This window comes from Platalea leucorodia (genome assembly GCF_965183815.1).
Source record: "Platalea leucorodia genome assembly, chromosome: 1".
NCBI classification, from domain to species: Eukaryota; Metazoa; Chordata; class Aves; order Pelecaniformes; family Threskiornithidae; genus Platalea; species Platalea leucorodia.
The window spans coordinates 142,916,077-142,937,492 of NC_138823.1; the positions used below are offsets into that span (position 1 = coordinate 142,916,077).

Sequence of the window (21,416 nt, forward strand, 5' to 3'; positions counted from 1 at the left end):
CAGTACTGAACATCTATCTGGATATACTAAATATTTTCTTGCTTATATTCCATTTATCTGGATATTCATGCAAATGACCCCCCCACCCCCCCAAAAAAATACACGCAAAACACCTTCTCAAGTTCATATTTCACTGCAGGAAGGATTTCTGTAAAGATCAAGACCTGCCTAATTTTAAAATAACACCATCCTGTTAACAATTAGCTTTAACATTTTGTTGGTGAAATGTAACCTTAAGTATCTATGAAGAGCTGAGGAAAAAAGGGCTTTGCAGTTAAGTTAGGAAAGATTTTTTTCTTTACTCCATGGTTCTATTTTTAGTAATTTTTTATTAACTACTTAAATTGTTTTATGTGGTTATATACTTGGAGAATAGTATAAATTCTGTATTTGCCTATTTTTAAAGTGGAATGAAAGCATATCATTGCAGAAAGTCAAGCCTTCATTCATTTCTTTGCCCTCATAAGAAGACTGACAGCGAAACAGCTTTAGGCAGTATTTACAGGGAATCCATCTCCTCTCCTTTTAATGCACATCTTGTGCTTTACTCTTCAGTTAAAAGGACAAGATGGTAAAAATGACACTCAGTTTTGCATCATCACTGGCTTCTCTCTCCATCTTTCAAGTTTCCCTATCTGGCTGATCTACAGAAGAGTAATAAGGAGAATAATCAGTGTATTGTCTAATTCTGAGTAGATTGTCTAGACAATTTTTAGTAAAGAAACTAGCTATCATTATATCCATATTTGGTTTCCATTCTTACCAGCCTCTGTGAGCATTACAGTGGGATGCCCTGTGTGTGCTGGGCGAGGGGAAGAGAAGGAAGAGAAGGTAATAGTGAAATTGGCCTTGATAAATAGATCTCTGAAACTGGGCTGTGGGGGTGTCTGATTTTGAAGCATATTGTTGTGATTTTAAACACTTCAGAACGTATGTTTTAAATTTGTCTCTCTCTCAGTATGTTCTAGCTGCCATAAACCCCAAAATCTCTCGTGATACTCACAATCTTAGTAAAACTCAGGACTTGCTAATTGCAGCATATGCAGTGACACCACAGCAGCAGGTGATGGAAAGTGCCTTGTAGTGACTAATCCAACTTTGTACGTCAGATTTTAGAAGCTCTCCAGCATCTTGGCATGCTTGTTAGAGGAAGCTAATTAAATTACTGTAATAATGAACAGAATAGTTTAGTGCCTGTTAGCGTAACAGAGGCAGTCTGGAATTTCCTGGTAACAATGGAGACTGGATATTAAGTGGCACTTAAGTAACACTAATTAACAGGATCTTCCTACTCCCCTCACTCTCTTTAGCACCACTATTTGTAATGACAAGGTATGACACTCTACAAAAACCAAGTGTACAATACAGCTGTAGCAATTAAGACAAAATTGTCTATTTTAGATTTTGTTCTCAAAGCTTAATAAATATGGTTACCTTATACTTACAAATTAAAACACTCAACTTACTATACGGTCCCCAGCTAACCTGGCCCAGGACTGAACAGATCCTAAAAATGTCTGTCATCAGTCTTAAGCATCTGCTACTCTAAGTCTGAGATGTAATGAGACAGAACGGAATTAGTTTAAGTAATAAATGTTTAATCAAAGAATTTTACATATTATTAACAGCATTCATTTGGCCAAACATCTACATGGTTGTAGTATCCTACTTGTATATAAAGTGGGAATGTATCAAGTATAGACTATGAAAGTGCAAATAACAATTCAAGGTTAGAGTAATTTTTTTACATTATAAAATTAACAGGTTTACAAAATAGTCTTGCCAAACTTTATTTTTGAATTGTAAAGTCAATGACTATGGTGTTAAAATAAGTACCAAGAAAATACAAATTTAATAGGCTAATTTCATGCTCATAAGAGTAACACGGAAACAATGGATATACTGCACAACCTAACCAAATTACAAAAAACCAGAACCCACAAACTTCACTATCTTCACAGAGAGCACTCTTACATATCTTACTGTAACTTTGCAAGACATCTCAATGCAATACACAATCTTTTTGTGAGAATCCTTCTATTCAGAAATTACAATTCAAGGAAGCTATGTGAGTTTAACAACTTTCAGACCAATTCATGATGACAGTTCATGAAGAACTGTTTTAGTTGAAGGATTTTATACCATAGAACAATTGAAAATAGGTATTTTTTCAAAGATGTCCAGGAGTAGGGTGGCTAGAGGAAAAGTGGGAAAATTATTTGAGAGTATTCTATTCCATTCTCTCTAAAGATGCTTGCAAAACGAACGAGGTTTTTATGGGCTAAGGGTAAAATATTCTTATTTCTTTTTTTACTAATATGAACCTTGTGACTGCAAGGTTCAAAAGGTGGATTTGCATGAATTAGTTACCAAAACACTCACTTGAACTCACAGTAATCAATACATAAACTTTGCTATCATGACACTTGCCTATACACACTCAGTAGTAATAAACTTTGATATCATATCAACAAATCTCTGGTAACAGTTAAGCAAAACTTAAAATGGAGTGTATGTAATTTGCTCGTGTTATGACAAGTTTTGCTAATATGTAATTAAAACAGCCATTTCAACAACTTACTCTAGTTGTAATTACATACTGTACCATTGTATCTCACTAACTGTAAATGGATGCTTTTAAGCAAATCTAAAACCAGTATTTTTTTTCACGGTACAACAACTAGGAAAAGGTTTTTTGTGGGTTTTTTTAATTTATTTTTTTTTTTTACACTAAACAGTAATCACACAGCAAATGAATATTGTGCAATTGAACAAATACCTAGCAGTGTTTTGTTTATGCAAAAACACTGACTGAACATTTAGTTATTTACTGTAAAGGCAAGGCCATGGGTGGTTTTATGGAGGTCTTTGCAATTAATAGCATAGTTACTCCAGAACAGACACTGAATTTGAATTACTTGTTTAACTGTGGCAACTATCCAGTTGGGTTAGGCAAAGGCACCGTAACATGTTGAGCAGAGTGTGTTATCTGAACTTTAATTGTGGGACTGGCTAACATATGAAAATTCTGTATTCCTATATTTTTATAAAATGTTATCATTAAAAGTAATTGCACTATTAGTGCATAGAATGCTTTGTAGAATTATGAAAACAAAGAACTATGATTGCACTTCCATTAAAGTGTCTCTTAAAATACAGCATAGCTGTTGCTAACTCACTGTATTTTAATATTTAAAATAACTGTTTAACAGCAGCATTAGGTTTTATTAACTTAAGATACAGGCTACATTTAATTAAATGCAGTCACCATGGCAACACATGCCAGTTAAATTTAGAGAAGCAATGCTACCCAGTGGTTTCTTTCACTGCTAAGAATTGTGGGATTAGTTTGATAGAGTAACACTGCACTGTTTCGTTAGGCTACTGCCAGCTAACTATTCACAGTTTGGCACATTTGGACTGTAAATAGACATGAAAAAATCTTTGATTTTAATGGGAAAGAATATCCCCTAAAACTTGTTCCTGGAGCAGTACTAAAGAGAAGCATTAAATACCTCCGTTCACACTGCTAACAAAAATGAGAAATGAGTACGGAAAAGTTATGGAAAACAAAACCAAAATGCAAATGAATTGCTAAATGCTATTTTGGTGAAAGAATGAGTTCTAAAAAATGGAATAAACTATTTCTTAGGAAAACCAACCAAAATAATCAGTGTAAGCCTTTAATCCGTACTTTCAAGTTAAGGATCATCAACCTAAGGCTAAACAGATGCTGCATTGTATTAGGAATGTGGAATACAACCTACTTATTCCTTTTTCTTGAGAGCAAAAAGGCAAGTACTACCTAATTAAATGCAAAGGATATTCCTTGAAAGGTTCACATTATTATAAAGAACTACAATTCAAGAGAACTCCTAAATATCCATTGTTACGTCAGTGGTTACAACTGAGCTGTAATTATGTGGATCAAAGCCTCCATAATGCTTACTCCACATACTGTACCATCTGTCACCGCCATTCGTTTACTCCAGATTTAGTTTTTATTCATACCAGATGCACATGTTCAATCCATTCACTTGAGGTTTGAGGAGTCTGACTTGAAGTATCTCCTGAAGCATCCAGGGTGCTTGTTACCTCCCTGTTATTATCACCACTTTGTGACACCGTTTCACCTGGAATAATGTTTTCTTCAGAAGTGCTTTCCTCTGTTTGGGTTCCTCTGCCTTCGTTTTTGAGTGCATCCTCAAATAGTGCATGCTCTTCCTGAGGCTCCAGTCCTGTGTCTGTAAGATTTGGTTGCCCTGCTGACCCATCTTCAGTACTGGGATGATGTAAATCCTCATCCGTTTCTGTACTTGTTGAGGGGATCAGAGCAATACTCTGTGGGTTCATGTCATGAAACCAGGCCATAATATTCCCAAGTAGATTTTCATTGGTATTGGGATCTTGACTGCTGGAATCGGCATCGCTAGATGTTGAGTATAATCCACTTCTTGTATCGCTGCAGGGGTGCGAACGAAGACGATCAGCTGAAAAAGGATCATTGCCTGCACCTAGTCTCATCAGGCTGTCACCAAGTTCTAGCAGCTCTGAGCTGCTCAAAGCGCCTCTTGGGTTATCTATACTTATGGGAGCAGAGTCCAGTCTTGTAGGCAAAGAGGTGCCTATTGCTCCTAAAGATGCCTCATTATTTAGAAAGTCTCTAGTTTCTTCATCTATGGCCAAGCCAGATTCTTGTAATGATAACTGAATAGCTAGCAGGATGTTTGGGTCATCTTCATCCAAAGAACTCAGAGCCTGTGGAAATACACAAGGTTGCTTTCAGAACAGAACTTTCATCTTGTTACATATTTTGGATTAAATGTAATTTGGGCTCAGATCTGAAATTCATTCATTAGTCCTACATGTGATTTATCAGAATCAATTTTTACTGACACAGTTGACAACAGAATTTAAAAGGTGACTATTGTTACATTAGTGATTGTTTAGTAATTCTTACCGGTGTGAGTGTATAATTTGTTGTCCTAGATTCTCCCTTTCTCATTGAAGAATTAAGAAAAATTGCAGAGAGACAAAATGACACAGAAAAGCAGAGCAGAGGAAGGCAAGCAAAGCAGAGAGAATGGAAAAGAGATTAGGGGAGATACCTGAAGAGAATCCTGGTTTTCAGAGTGACTGACAGGGGTATAGTCATGAAGCGAAGAGCTGTGCAGAATACCCATAGAAGCTGAACTCACCATGGAGGTGCCATGTCTTCTACTACTGCCACCTTCCTGAGTGTCTGTTTGGGCAATTGAAACAAAAATGGTTGAAGAACCAGTGAGGAAGCCTTCTCCACTATTATTTACTGACAGAATCTCTTCCTTCCTTTTGGATTCCAGCTGTGTAATTTTACTCCTTTATTCACTCTGAATGAAATAATCCCAAACAGTCCTTCCACACCAACTCTTACACAGTGGCAAAACAGCAGTCCCACTGTTTTAGGAGTGACTGCCTGGTTCATTTGTGCCTTTCTGCTCTCAATACCCTTCTTCTTCTCTTTGAAAGGATGGGGTATGCCATCAGGAGCACGATCCTGTTGGCAAGAGGGGCAAAGTGCTTCTAAGGCACATACATGATTTACGGGAAGTCCTGACAAATACTGCACACGGGCACAATACAGCATGCCTTTGCAGGTGGATTACAACCAAAGTTTGCCCATTTCTCTGTTCTTTCAAAGACAACTCCTCAGCTGTAATGTTAACATTACATTAATTTTTACCATAATATTGCAGCACAATTAAGAGTAGAGTCATTAGTGTATACCTCAGCAATCACTGGCATCGCTGTTTTCTTAAAACAACCAACAAAAAAATAGAAGTAAAATGCTGTTTTCAGAAAAATTGCTCTTTAATAAAAACAAATGTATCTCTCTTGACTTTGGAAAATGGTATTTTTCACTTCAAAATTCAAAATGAAATAAGGTGAGACAAACTAATTCTCTCTTGCATGCTTTAACAGTATGCACTGGTCATCACTGCAATATCCCAGGGTTCAGTCAAATTCTAGTCCTCAAACTAACAAGATGGTTTTGCATTTTACTTGTAATAGGGAAGGACCAAAGCTCACCAAAATTCTTTTTATTGTTTCTAAAATAAAGACTGCATTTGTTTATTTCTCCTCAGTAAAGGATTTCTCCTTTTGTTTTTAAAGGACAAGCTATGTATAGGACTCAAGTTCATGAGACACAGAGTTGGGCAGCATGGCTTAGAGACTGAGCACACAACTGGCAGCTCTGAAGAAACAGCGTCACAGTATGATTTGGATTCGAGCTATTTTTGTACCTTTGCAAAAGCTCCTGGCAGAATGGAGACAGCCCAGACAGCCAAGTTACAGTGACCTTAAGCGACTGTGCTACCAGCTGTAGTACTGCTTAGAAGAGCAGCATGCTGGAAGTCGTAGCCCATGCCAACTTGTTTCCTGGCTGTCCTTGCCAATACAGGAGTTTCTGAGCAGGGTTTTGGAATACAGCGTTATGACTATCTTCCAGCAGGCCTGGAGCAGGGGAACCCTCTTCTACGCTCTTTATGCACAACTGCTCCTTCTAATTGGCATAAAAGAGCTGGTATATAGGTAAGACTGTCACGTGAAGTATGTTCTTCAGAAAAGCAAACCTGCTCTAAATAGCTGAGGAGTCATTAGTGGGAAGAGCAACACGTTTCTCTTTAAAAAGACAATGAAGTCAGCAACGCTTCATAGAATCATCATAGAATACCAGGTTGGAAGGGACCTCAAGGATCATCCGGTCCAACCCTTCTTGGCAAAAGCATGGTCTAGACAAGACGTCCCAGCACCCTGTGCAGCCAAATCTTAAGTGTCCAATGTTGGGGAATCCACTACTTCCATGGGGAGAGTATTCCAATGGCTGATTGTTCTCATTGTGAAAAATTTTCCTCTTGTGTCCAATCGGAATCTCCCCAGGAGTAACTTGTACCCATTACCCCTCGTCCTTTCCATGTGACTCCTTGTAAAAAGGGAGTCTCCATCTTCTTTGTAGCCACTCTTTAAATACTGGAAGACGGTGATAAGGTCAACAAACCCAGTTCTCACAGCCTTGAGAAAAGAGGTCTTAGGGAAGATCACATACAAAAATAAGCCTTTATGTTGTATCCTGGAAAATGCAGCAATGTATTTGAAACTTCTTTAAAGTGCATCCACAGAAGGACAAACACTGTGGTCACTACTAGCAATTTCTGAAGTAGGAAGAGAGAAAAAACAGCCCCAGGCAGGACATACCTAATGTACTCTCACTGGGGTCATCAGGATCCGGAGTATTACTCAGTAGACTATGCATGTCTCCACGTCGACGCTGTCTATGCCTCCTCCGATACTGAAATTCAGCATATTCCTGCATAAACCAAAGGTTACAAAATACAGGGCAGCATGCAGTAATATTTTTCTGATGTAACGAGCACGACATTTTTATAAAAAAATGTGTGATTTTATAGGTTTATTATAAAATCACCTGTTTTCAGAAAAATAAATTGCAAGTTATATCATGCAATGCTTAAAATAAATAATAAAAAAAAATCCAAGGTAATCCTAAATCTATAAAATAATGAATTCACAAAGACAAATACTTGATATATTACCAACATTTTAATACTTGCAATCTCCCTTTTTAAAGAATTCCGAGTACACATTTTTTGTTTAAAAGCTTTGATGCCAAACTTTATATACACACATTATTGACACACTTTTTAATAAATATATACCTAGTGATTTTAGAACATAAAACCAACTAATCTGAATTAGACCAATAGATTATCTCAGGGTCCCTGTTGCCAGCAATGGCCAATAGAAAATAACCTTGGGAAGAGTATAGAAAGCTGGCAGATGTACACTGGGACTTGTTATACTTTTCCCAGCCTCCAGGACACTATGGCTCAGGAACTTCTGAAGCCACGGATGATACTCTTCTACTGAACAGTATTCGATAGATTTTTATTCCATGAATTACAATTACATGAGCTGCTGCTGAGCCATACCATACGGGTTTGAACTCCTGCAGCCTGTAATTTCTCATGTTGTATGTATTTACCAAAGACACTTTATATAACATTTATGGAAAAGACTCACATTTGGCCTCATCAAGCTAACATCCCAAGCATTAATTATCTTAATACTTGGAAATAAATGTTTTGATTTCCATACATTTCCTAATATTAAGAGACTGATTTTATGCTTGAAGGCAAATTTCCAGATATGCTTTCTGGTTAGTACAGCTGACACTGAACCTGACTGTGTAGGTAAGATCTCTTTTAAGATCTCTTGTTAATCTCAGTTATGCATTTACACAAGGCAATAAAAATATACACACAGGTTCTAGCTCTTCGGAAAAGAATATTGCCATTTTCTTCCCTAAGCCCCAGGTTGGGAAATCTGTAATCCAAAGGCTTCGTTTGGCCAAATGACTTGGAAAAGATAACACTACCACTAGCTTTCCTTTCTTACATTAACTCTTCATCCTAGAATATCTCGACATGTAAAGTAGTATCTACAATTTAAATCCAGAACTGTCATTTCTCTTACACAATGACCCTATTAATTTTGATGGTATTGTGATGGTATGTTGTCTTTCCATTAAGTGTTTCAGACCAAGTTCTTATGCATAATGACATATGCAAGCCGAAAAGAATAGTCACAAAACGATCAGCGTGGGCAGATTTTTACCTACATAAGAAGATCCATGAAAATTGTAAGAACATAAAAATGGCTGTACTGGACCAGACAAAAAGTCCATTTAGCCCAATATTCTGTCCTCAATAGTGGTTAGTAGTAGATGCTTGTTAGCCTATGGAACGGCATCAAAACGAGGCCAAACAAAGTCATTCTTCTCTAAAATATTCTTCCAGCTCCTAGGGAGCTCAGGGATTTCCTAAATGGAAGGCGGCACCCCAAACAACACAAAATCAAATCTTGATATGAAAAAACATAACTGAATTATTTTAAAAATACATAATTATATAACTATGAATTGGAGAAGGAATAATGAGATGTGACCATTGAACACTAAGATTTATTAGTCATATCAGATCTTCTCTCTTATCTGTTTGCAATAAAATAATAGATTTTACCGATAGTCATTTAACTTTTGGTTGCTTTATAACTTTTAGAAAGATATCTTGATTTCTACTGATATAATTTTATTTCTCATTACTTGGAACAACTTTATACATGTGAACAAAAGGAGTTTTAATTTTATTGGGTAGGAACATCATAGTTTCACACAATGGTCTACAACAAGCAGTGTTCCTTGCTAAAACCAGTAAGATTTTATTTTCTGTAATAATCTGGAATACACAGATATTCTACTACTTGTCAGTAAAAATACAGCTCTATGTCAAAAATTTTGTAGTGAAATTCACTAAAATAAACAAAGATTACCATTATTAATTCTACAAAATTCCTTTAGCATAGGTGGTTGCAAGTATCCTCGATAGCTACATAGCAAAGAAACCAACTTGCATCATACAGTGCCACATTTAGGCAAATCACAAAAACTCATAAGCAATCATCTAAGCACGACTGCAATGGCACCTACTGCTAAACAGCTTATTGACACATTTCTTATCAGCTTTTTCTCATAACCAGTTCCACTGATGATACAGTAACATCACAATGAGTATGATATTATTAAATGTGTAATCATTTTAAAAGAAAGGACTAGAGGAACTAGACAGGAGAAGTAAGTTGATCTTTTGTAGAGAAGCAAGCTATTTTCTTACCAGCATGATGCTCACCCACAACAATAGCAAAGGAAATATACAGAAAAAGTACATGGAGTTTTCCAGGATGCTTTAAAATGACTAGCTAGAAAGAAAACAGCACCAAGGAAATGTTGAAATGAAGTTTCCTTCCTAACTGAATGCTTTAATCTAATGTTCTCAAAATAGTAAATAAAAATTAAGATGATAAAGGAAAGCTTTATAGGAAGCTTCTCACATTTTAGTGCAGTCTTGAAAAGTATTTACACTTTCTTATATATAGATAGGGGAATATTCACTTTAAAAATTATAATTTTCATTCTTGGTTAAGTAGCAGAAGTTCGTCTCATTTGAGTATGCAATTTCCATCCTGCTTCAATACATAAAAATGAAAAGAAACATTTCAAATGGCTAACAATATTTAGGTGTATGCCTGCATGTTTATGTCAGATTGTTACAGAAGGATGGAAATTTCTTAGACTTTTTGTCAAATTCTGCCGAACTGATGTTGCATTCAAAAGTAATCTACACAATGTCATATATTTATTACTTGAAGGTTCCCCAGCACACAGACACCAGTTTACATACTATTTTAAAACTGGTTATGTACTTGGAAAATGATGAATACAACACGGCTCATCTAATGCCACCTTAAATAGCTACAGCCATGTTAGAGGCATTGTTTATAGAGTCACTGCACAATTAGCTATGCATATATTTCCTTCTATTGTGAAACAAATAAAACGGTAAGCTTAAACCAAATTGAAATGCTTTGAATCAAAATAAGGAAGCTCTTCATGCAGACTGCAGTCATACCTGTTTTTCTAGAATATGCAGAACTAAGTTAAAAAAATAAAAAGAAATAGTTTACCTCGGGGGATGCAAATCCCAAATATTCCCAATCCCATGTTCCACCAGCAAAGCTATAAAATGAAAAGATATACCATAAAGTTTAGAAGTAGAACAAAGTATGAACAACCTCAAGCTTCAAGCCTATCAACATCTAAAAAGCAGTGCAATTGTAACTCTCCAAACTTAAAAAGTCTTCTGCTTTAATTCTTAGCTCAAAATTCATTTAGAAAACCATACAATTAAATTGTTGACTATTCCAGAACCGCTTGATATTTTTAGCAAATACTTATAGATTTTCAGAGTGTACCACGTATTTAGTGACAATCTTGAAGGATAAAAGTGAAATGGAAGCCACAACATCCAATCGTTAATATATCACAAATGGGGAAGCAATTTAGGCTGCAACATACAGAGCAGTGATTCTCAAATACATTTTTCCTCAGTGAAAAGCTGTAATTCCACAAGGATCAAATGTCCAAGAAAATGTCACTGTCTGGTGATTTACAGCCACCACATTTATCAGCTCCACTTTACAACACTGTCAAAGAATGACAGTGGATTCACCCACTTCAGCAGCTATCAGTGAACTTCTGTGACTTGCACAGTATTTTGTTTGGATTACCTGCGCCTGGGTGCTTCTGGCGAGTCTGCAGGAGCAACGCCACGGGCCACAGAGGCCAGGAACTCTTGCCGTTTCTGCTGCACAAGACAAGCTGCACGGATGATTTTATGGCGAGGAGTCCGAAGGTAAGGCCTGTTCACTTTCTGTGCAAGGTCTTCAGTGACCATTTCTAGGTCTGTCTGCAATAGTTAAATACAGAAAAAAGAATTTTACAATGAAATGAAAATTGGGCAGAGCTCTACACCGTAAATACTGAGCAGAATGATACCCATTTTCCTGAAAATACCATTTGAAATACCAAAATACCGCAAAATGTCTGCCCTTCTAGCCTACCCTTTTACTGACCTAAATGCTGTCCTCCAGCTTGGAGCAGGGCTTCCCTGCACTCACATATATTGAACATCTTCAGGGGCCCTAAAGGAAAGGAAAGGAGGCAGCAGCCCCTGCCGCTGATGCCACCACCACCCAGGTACTCCCCCCAATTTTGCCCCCACCCACTTGTCAGACATATTAGTAGGGAAAGACAGGAAAGAGGTGGTAGAGAAGGAGATGAAGACTGAAGCTAAAATGTTATCCTCAGAAAGCAGTAAATAATTTTCTTTCTCTCCCCTTCCACCTGTCCATATCCCTTTCCTTTTTCAGCAAAGTGTTGTTTTTCATTCATTCTAAAATTGAACTAAAAGCTACTGTGTCACAGAGTAATAAAAATGCACTCATTTTTCAAACTTGGTTACAAATATAAAACGGGTATATCAGTTTTACACTACAAAAACGGCAAAAAGACACTGATAACTAATATTACAAAAAAAAAAGTAACATTAGAAAAACAAAATATATGCATGTATTACCTGCATAAGTTCAAATATTTCTTTCTTTGTGCTTTTAGGCTCCAAAAAGAATCCATATGGGTAAGAACACTTAAGAATGCGGCGAGTTTTTAGAAGCTCTTGCACTGCATCTTCAATAAATGTGGTATCAGGACAGCCTCCCTCAGCTGTAAGATGAAACAAGCATCGTGCAAATATTTTCCTGCTGATGTCAGCGTTTCTTTTAGTGTAAGAGTTTTCCTCCAAAATAAAATTTATGTGCATGCCAGTTAAATATTCTGCAAGTAAACAGCAGCAGGTCCTCAACGACTACACAGTGTTCTTACTAAAAGAAGTAAGCACAGAATATTAGCTTCTCCCTTACTAATGCTACTTTCTCCTTGAGTCTTTGGAATAGATAAGATTTACTGTACATTTAGCTTTCATCCACTGCTTATGAATTCTAGTACTGGAGGGATCACATCACAAGCAGACTGATGTGAGCTCTATCAAAATAAAAAAGGTTTAGCCATAACAGAGTTGATTTGATTTCAGATCAAGTTCATAGATCACAGCAAATACTTACTTCCACTGAGAGCTCTACTCAACTGCTCCATCTTTTCTTTGGCTGTTTTTAGAAGGCGCTGTTCTAACTAGAAAAAGAAAATAAATAAAATACAATAAGATAATTATTTTTGGATTAATAAAATAGAAAGAAAAATCAGTAAAAATGGCTTGACCCACACCTGGTAGCTAAGTTCATGGTTCTTAAATCTCGTGTAATAGTGCATAAACCTATCAAGCTCTTGAAATCTTCTATGCTTCTTTTCAGCCTGGAAAATAATGGGGAAACAAAAGAAACCAAGGTAAATCTTATGATTTAATTTAGCAATCACCATTAGATATAACATATACATAACCAACTGTTTCTACTCCCACTATACATAAAAGTATTGTACACAATGCTGATGAGTGCCATGTAAGAGACAAACGTAATTTTTGAAATTCACAAGTCTGCAAATACCGTAGCCAGAGTTGATGCACTGTGTGCGCATGCTATTTAAACAGACTTTACAAATGCAAAAATTAAGGCATGTCTTCTGTAGTGCACAGCAGGTAATTACAGTTCCAGCATGCCCATTTCACAACAGGAAACCATGGCACAGAGAAGTAAAATCACTTGAGAGAAGTCACCAGTGGTTCTTACCAAAGCCAAAAGCAGCACCAAATCTTATGTTTCTATCCACAAAAAAGCAGTGTTTTCTTTCTGTCTCTTTGATATATTTAAGGTTGTATTTTTTCCCATTTAGAACTGGGTTTGGAAGAATTTTGAAGAAACTTATCCTAAATAGAAAATTGCAGCCTTAGTGCTACTTTTCAAACACACACATTCATTTGTTACCTCTACTGTCATCTCCTTGGACTGTTCCTCTACATGTTGAATAACCTCATAGCGAGTGCATCTGTAGTAGCCTCCAGTGGAAGAGCTGTGCTTCTTCCATTCTTCTAAGCATATCCAGCAAAAGTCGTATTTGCACTTCAGAAAAAAAAGGAACGGGGGGGGGGGGGGGGGGGAAGTTGTTGATACATTGTAGATTTGCAGTTATGCATCATTATTCCTCCATGACCAACTGAATTAACATCATCCTGAGTGTGCTTATGGTCAAAAAATTTTTTGAGGAGCCTCCTTCCTATTTTACCTACTACAGAAGATCCATGTTATCAAACCATGTCAGTCATAATTTTTGTTCCTTGGATCACAAGATTGTGTTGGATCTACAAGTTAAGTTTTAAGTGGATGAAATAAATCAAACGATAAATACAGCTGATCAGGCCTGTTGTTTTGTTATTGTTTTAAAAAAGAACAGTCCCATTTTTAAGCGTCACAGAAACTGTTCATGAGAAAGAGTGAATTTTTTCCTAATATCACTTAAGAAAACATGATTACTGGTACTTTTGTCATGTGGTGTTCCTGATGTAAACTATTAATAACAACTACTAAAGCAAGAGAGAAGAAAGCAGAACATAAACTTTGAAGAGCAATTAGTTCAAGGTGAGCCTTTTCTGCATTGACTGAGTAGAGAACTTTCAAAACAGGTAACACCTTACAAAGAGATCTGACTTATCCAGGCTTCTCGGCATCAGAGAAGATCAAACTGTATTAAATATTCTCAACTCAGCACCAAGTTCTCAGCTAGTTTATTTCAAAAAAATTGGAAGCTATTTATGGATGGATGGGCAAAAGACTTTATGACTTGGTGAATCCTGTTTATCTGTTTTACAGATGAGCAAAGAAAAATCCTGAAAAAATGAAGCAAAAATTTACATTAATTAATATGAATCCATTAATATTATTATTGGAATTTGAGAAATTAAGTTGCATTTTTTCTCTCTTTGATAAGTTTAACCTTTCCAGGAATACCTAGTCCATACCAGACGTGTTTATCAGTAGTTGTTTTATACAATCAATTAGATATGTTACAGGAAGAAATTAAATCTAATTCTTGCATTGTACTTTTGCTAATTTTGTCTCGCCGGTAGTGCTGATTTTCTTCTAAGAAGCAATGCAGACTAGGGTATTTTTTCTTGTTATTATGCTGCACCTTCTTTGTTTTTTTGAAACTGCTTGCTTATGCAAAATGGTAAGATGAGCGCTGAGAATGAAGTATGAGAATAACTGTGTATACAAGTGTTAAGTGTGTATCACTTCATCATTTACCTATCATTCAAAACAGTCATATTCATTATAAGAAAAAAATCGTTACAAAATATTAAAAAAACAGTATGAAACAAGTTGTTTTACAAGCAACAGAACTAATAAAGCTTGACTTTCTATTAATTTATGTATATATGCTCCTACTGCAATAATCGCACCTCTCCCAAATTATCTCCCTCCATGACCACTCCACTATATATATCTTCTAATCTCTCACATCTCCAAAAGCCTCCTCAAAAACCAAAGATTCACCCAGGGTTCCCAGGCCCTCCTCCAATACCTCAGTCTCATTAAACATTCAAAACCGCATCATCTGTTTCTACACATCTCCCCAAACCCTGAGCTCTGTTTTGTGTGCCTTTATGATCACCTAGCCATGTGGCAGCACCACCTAGGTGTAACTAATCACAACTGCTGCCTGGCCACTGCCTGAGCCAAGCAGAAGAGGTAATTGCTAAGCAGGTAACTGCTGAGTAGGTATTTCAGCCTCTCTCTTGGTGGCAGTACACTCTGCACCATACAGCTACCAAGTTTCATGAAACTTGCAGTAATTTAATATCTGTGACACCCCACCCCGCCCCATTCCTTCATATCTGTTTCAAAGTACCCAGAAGGTTAAAAAACTACTACAGTTGCGGAGTGAGAGAGCAGGACTGCCTAAGCCTTGTCTCCTTAGAAACTGGGCTCATAAAACAGTAAGATGCCTACTGAAGTACAGAAATGTGATTTTACGAGTAAAGAGAATCCTCCTCTGCACCCAGGTACATGCTAGCTGCTAAGAGGCACTCGTAGCTCATCACGTAGTAGGCTTGAGCAGACCTTACGGCAGCAAAGGCAGAAGCTCTATCACAGACCCTTACTTCAGTGGAGGAAGAGACAAGCGAGGTGACCACTATACCTTGTTTCTGAGCCCCGCAATGAGCTTGAGAACACCCTTTCCTTCCTCACCAGGCTGAGGAGAGACAGCTTCTGTTTGCAGAGATTTCTCCACCACAAAAGGAATCTGACTGTTTTAAGGACACTTTAAGCTGTTTATAAGGTACAGCATCAAAGGAGAAAAGAACTGTGGTTGTCAGCCAGTGCCTCAGAATGGTACTGAATTAAATTATCTACGTTCAAGACTGTTTAATGGCCAAAGTCTTCTCCAGCCTGAAGCCATACTTTTGTTCAACTGAGATGAGGTCAGTGGCAAAAGCTGCAACAAACAGACCTTTTACAGTTTTTAGCACTATGGAATTTATGAGCTCTCTTAAAAATCATAAAAAAAACCCCAAACCAGCAAACTTGGCATAAAACAAAGTGGAGGAGAATCTGTTCTCTGCTGCCACAGACAAAACCAAAGAAATGACAACAAAAAAAGCTCCAACCTTCAAATCATATCACAGAAAGAGAGAAAATATGTGATGATAATATGAAGAAAATGGGATCTGCACAGCAATGTAAAGAGACTAACACATTTCCAGAAAAATAAAGAGAATTACTTTCTAAATCTCTTAGCTTTTCATTGGAGGCCAACTATGTCAAGTGTGTGCTACTTTCTTATTTTTAATGATGCTCCTCAAAGAGGTATTAGCTGTAGTTACATAGGATATTTCTGACATAAAGGACCAGTATTCTAAATATGCTGCTTTTAACTAATTTGAGAGAAAAAGCATTCTCAAATGATACTGAACTCATGGCAAAAAATATTTTTTCTATTTCGGTAGCATAGTGCAAACTCATGACTACATTTTTGGCTGCTGTCACCAATAAGTTTCTTCTGGAATTACTCTTTGCTGTCTTTTCATTCCTACTGATTAATTCCTGTTTACAGTTTTCCATTTAAAATGCCTCGGTTTTATTGCTATGTTAGAGAAATATTGCAAAAGAAAAATGCAGTACGGCCAAACCCTCAATGAGCTTACCATTCCTTAAAATGTTTCATCTTCTGCCAACTAAAAATGTTCTTTCTCTTCTACATTATTAATGATTATTAAACTATCAATTACTTCTGTCTCCTTGAGTTTCATATTGTATTGCCAGTAATTCTTAGGTGTTTATGAAATTTTGACCATTACAGTGTTCACCTGCCAGTCAAACAGATTTCACTAAATATGAAACACTTTCTAAATGCATGTAAGCCTCCATTTGTCAGTATCTAATTCTTGCAACAGGTTCCATTAGATCTCAGGCATGACATTCAAAGGTTTTGGAAGTCTGTACTCTTAAAACGTATACACGACATACACAACCTGAATTATGGTTTCACAACAAATGGTATGAAGGGTCTTTCTTACCTTTGCACATTGCATGTGGTTGCAGCCCTCATTCTTCTGAATTGGAGATTTGCAGTTGGCGCATGGTTTGGAGTTCGTTAGTAACCACAGACAGTTGGCAGCATCTTCATATGCCTCGCTCACTCCCACAACTTTTTGAGGGTAACAGGAGGATATGGAGCATGCAAAAACAGAGAAGTTGAAATTGTACTTGTGTAATCTTTTGTGAAAATCAGATTAGGAAAGATAGATGTTTATCTGTTTCTTGACAGAACATCGTAATTCTTCACTATATATTTGTCACATATATAAATATATACATTTTCTAATTTATACAGATTATATGTAATATTATTACACATATTATTTCTATATATTTCCACACATACAGTTCTATACAATCTTATATTATATACGACATTTATAATATATAAATGAACAAATACATCTATGAGAAAAATTGGCATAGTTTGATAAAGCATGGTGTATTTTGCCTCTTTATAGAATTTTCTGTGTTTTCCAGAATATTTATAACATATTAGGGAAAGGGTCTGAACTGTGGTAACCAAGTTAGCATTTATTCAAATTACTGTTAATCTTTAATTTTTTTGTTTCTGTTGACCAAGAAAATGTCTGTCCTGTGTAAACCCAACCTTTATTACTTTTTTCAGTACAATTTATTTATCATTAAGCTATTCCCCACAATTCCCCTGCAATTCACCCTCAACCTTACTATTATTATCACCTGCTGGCTTGAATTAGTTTTAAAGCACACAAACAACCACATGGAACACAACTCAAACAAAGTGCAGACTAGGCTAAAAGATTTAAAATTGCTCAGGACAAAGTTATATTTGGGAATAAATCAACTCATTAATGAAACAAAGCTGTAAGAGGAAGGGAAAAGAGTTTTGTATGCCCTGACTAAACTACACATGGATTTATGGGGAGGAATGGTTTAAGGAGAACAGTCTACCACTAGTGCTGTCTAGTATGCACTTATAGTGTGAAGCAGCCCCTCATTTAAGGGTTTAATTTTCTTCCCCTTTTACCCTATTTTTCAACCAATGTAGAGTTTTTACTTAATGCAACTAAAAAAAATCCCTCTAAAACCAAAAGATAACAACAACAGCAAAAAGAATTAATTCCCCCCCCGGCATGACTCTTACGTTCTTCTGGTTTCATTTCAGATATTTTCTGTAGCCAGTCCTTCCAGGTTTGGCAGTCACAAGGTTCATGTGCTTCACCAAGACATTCCCTGAAAATGAAGGTGTATACACAATAACTTATCATTTAGAGATTTAGAATTAAAGTTAAAATTGGTTCAAGCTAAAAAACATGGAAACTTATCAAGACACGCTCAAACTTTAATTAAGTCAGGAAGATAAAAAGCCATCCAATTAACATTATTTTAAAATACTCTTAGAATACTTGCTCACAAGCATAGATGACCATCATTAAGATCAATAAAGAATTTAAATGAGACAGGAAAGGAAAAGAGCTTTTTAAAATTACAATCTGAAATAAATCAGCTGGCTTGCAGTTTGTTTGAGTTATGCCCAGGTACTATTTTAGTGCCACAAAAAGTGCTAGTATAGTTTCTGTGATAAAGGTAAACCAGAATAAAGAGATTATCCAAAACTAGGTAGTTTGCTATAGCCGAAATACATTTTATGTAGCATTAGTTGCACCTATTCAGTTGTAATAATTAATCTTTAACTAGATTCAAGCTTTCAGTCTAGAACAAGATCCAAGCCCTTCACCACCAGCATTAAGTATTTATGGATGTTTACTCTTTCCACCGGAGTCTCTTAAATGGGGGCTTTAACTTAGTTACATGGACATAGTGGAGAAATGAGTCCCTTGAGCTTCTCTTGAAGTTACTACTAGCTTTAAGGATGGCAATCACTACTACACAGTGGCAGATATATGGCTTCCAGATGGTGCTTGGGTGTAGATGTGTCAATACGGACTCTGGATTTGTAATGACTCCCTTTTTTACTGGAAAGACAGCAAATAGCCTCAGACATCTGCCACATCAAACAAAACAATTCAGAGGGAGTATATTTCAGATGGCCACCAGCTGCATCAGAGCATATGCAAGTTTTCTGCATATCCAACAGTGAACTGCTTTCTGCAGTGCAGATTCAGAAGCTACATCAATACTCTTCTGATCACTCTGGTCCACATCTTAAGCAGGAATGCAGGAACAAAGAAAAGGTTATGGCAACAGTTTTTAGCTTTTTTCCCACTAGCTAGTCTGCTATCAAACAACCTTAAAGTCACTACACGAGGATCTCTGGTTTGCAGATACTTAAGATCTGTAGCTGGGAAAGATTGTACTGGAATGAATAACTAGTCTGTAATAAGGCAATCTCAGCCCTGGCTGAAAACTGACACCTTTCCCTTCTGTGGGACAGTAGGACATTTAAATCATTGACTTCAAGAAAGCCAAGACCTTTCACACAGTATTTGTTCCCAGAAACGACTGAAATTAGCAAAAAATTAACTTTAATAAATTCAGTTTTAAATTAAAAGCTGATTAGTCAATCTATTACTGGGGGAGGAAAGGTTGTGTCTTTCATGTTTTCAAACGTGTAAATTTATGGATTTTAAATGAAGTGCAATCATATATATATCATGTGTCTGTATCTATATCTATATGATAGTCACAACAGAGTGTTAAAGAACAACTTCTCATGAAAGACGTTCTTTCCTTAGCCCACCCCAAAACAATGATTTTTATACTGGGATGCCATTTTACTAGAGTAAGGGCGCTGAGCTTATCGCTCATAAAACTTTTTATGAAACAAAGCTGTATTTTGGATAGACTCCCCGACAGCACTGAATGAAGGGAACTAATACGAAATGGCTGTGACAATGAACAGCGTTAGCCCCCCCAGACTGCCTTCCTCAATATTCAGCGGGATCATTTATTTGAAGGTGCAGTACACACTTAATAAAATTGTAGCAATTTTCAACAAGTTAAAATTCAGGGAAGGGCTAAAAGCATGGTCCAAGAAGCACGCAGTTTTGGACTTACTTTTCCCTCATGATAGTACTTGTATCATATAATGAATTTTGAATCAAAATACCAAAACACTGTTGCAACTTGTAATTGGCTTCCCAAGTGCACCTGAAGAGACCTCTCTCCCACAAAGGGAGACTCTGCCCTTGTCTCCATCTAGGATGAAAGGAGCAAGGACTTATGGTGCAAAACTAAGTGTGCACTGCCTGCTGGACTATTTTCCAGAAGTGTCTGCTCGTTACAGTTCCTTGTGCTTCTGAAACAGCATGAAGGGGTTCTAGTAAGTTGAATGTATCTGATAATACACAGATGTAGGATTTGTGCACAGTTTTCATTTGTACTACATTTAAATACCTCAGAATGCTTTTTCTGAAAGGGAATAGAATTTTGTGTTTGTCACAACAGATTACATTTTGTTGAAGGCACTGTTAGGGGTGGGTAATGAAAAATGAGTAAATTCTAAGGAACTCTCTATTTAAGAGAAACATTCCTATTTCCACATTAAAAACAAAAAAACCAAACAAAAACAAAAGAAAATTTCTCAATAGACTCAGAGAATTTTCTTGCTTTTATGAGTGGGAAGGCTATAGATCTGAAAAAAGCAAGTGATTATCTAGGGGTTAGTTAGGGTGTTCTAATACATAAATTCTGAATAATCTCTTACTAAATGCAGTATCAACTGCTATTACAATGTCTAAGCTGTAGATTACCCGGGTAAAAGTTGCAGAAGTGACATAAGCATGGAACTGTGGGATGTGTTGATTGAGCTTTAAAGGCATAAAAGCAAGCTCCCTTTAAGCATACGGCAATGATGAAAACTCTCTGAACTGAGAATACACTTTCTTTTTCTCCAGAGGAACTCATTCATGCACGGGGTTTTTGTACTGTAAGACTAATGTGGCTGTCCTCAGCAAATGGTTCTGTTTTATAGTACTGCAGGATGCTTTGGTTGCTAGCAGAACTTTCTTGCCATTGCTGAAACTCTTCATTCACTTTTGTGGGGCTGAAAAAAAGGCCTTGGAAAGGCCTTCTTGGACATTTTGCTGCTAGAATGAGGTCTTTTTCAAGACCTTAACCGTATTTGCTTGTGCAGTATCTTGAAGCATTAACATCAAAAGAACATTCAGAAATATTATCAGGAAACACAAAAAAGACATTTCTCATAAAAATTAGGCACTCAGAGGACATTTTCACACCCAAGAGGACATTCTGCGGAGCTAGTGCATTTAGCCCATGTGAAGGAAGCAGAAGCTGCCAATGTCTGAAGGACTATGTCAATATTACACTACAGTGGTCTCAAGCTCTGTCCTTCAGGTTAACAGAAAAATTGATTCTCTGTCTCTAATCAGAAGCAAGGATGAGAGGATGGTACCTTCTTGTGGAACAGTGCTAAGGTTTGTTATATGTTCACTGGTAAAGAACATTTTCTG

The 21,416-nt window shown here is 36.7% G+C and overlaps 1 protein-coding gene across 4 annotated transcripts in view; it reads right to left on the reverse strand.

Moving 5' to 3' along the window:
* Positions 1–1,588: 1,588 nt before the first annotated feature.
* Positions 1,589–21,416, reverse strand: part of ANKIB1 (ankyrin repeat and IBR domain containing 1) — a 96,264-nt gene continuing 76,436 nt past the window's right edge. For 3 of the 4 annotated variants that reach the window (XM_082308300.1, XM_082308302.1, XM_082308301.1), the window contains 11 exons: positions 18,128–18,216; positions 16,980–17,110; positions 13,390–13,524; positions 12,734–12,820; positions 12,574–12,640; positions 12,030–12,175; positions 11,182–11,360; positions 10,579–10,630; positions 7,237–7,348; positions 5,199–5,242; positions 1,589–4,758 (listed from right to left, as the gene is read on the reverse strand). In XM_082308300.1, coding sequence (XP_082164426.1) covers positions 4,006–4,758; positions 5,199–5,242; positions 7,237–7,348; positions 10,579–10,630; positions 11,182–11,360; positions 12,030–12,175; positions 12,574–12,640; positions 12,734–12,820; positions 13,390–13,524; positions 16,980–17,110; positions 18,128–18,216 — 1,795 coding nt within the window. In that variant the 3' untranslated portion in view covers positions 1,589–4,005. The remainder of the gene's footprint in view (positions 4,759–5,198; positions 5,243–7,236; positions 7,349–10,578; positions 10,631–11,181; positions 11,361–12,029; positions 12,176–12,573; positions 12,641–12,733; positions 12,821–13,389; positions 13,525–16,979; positions 17,111–18,127; positions 18,217–21,416) is intronic. The other variant, XM_082308303.1, reaches the window with a different exon arrangement.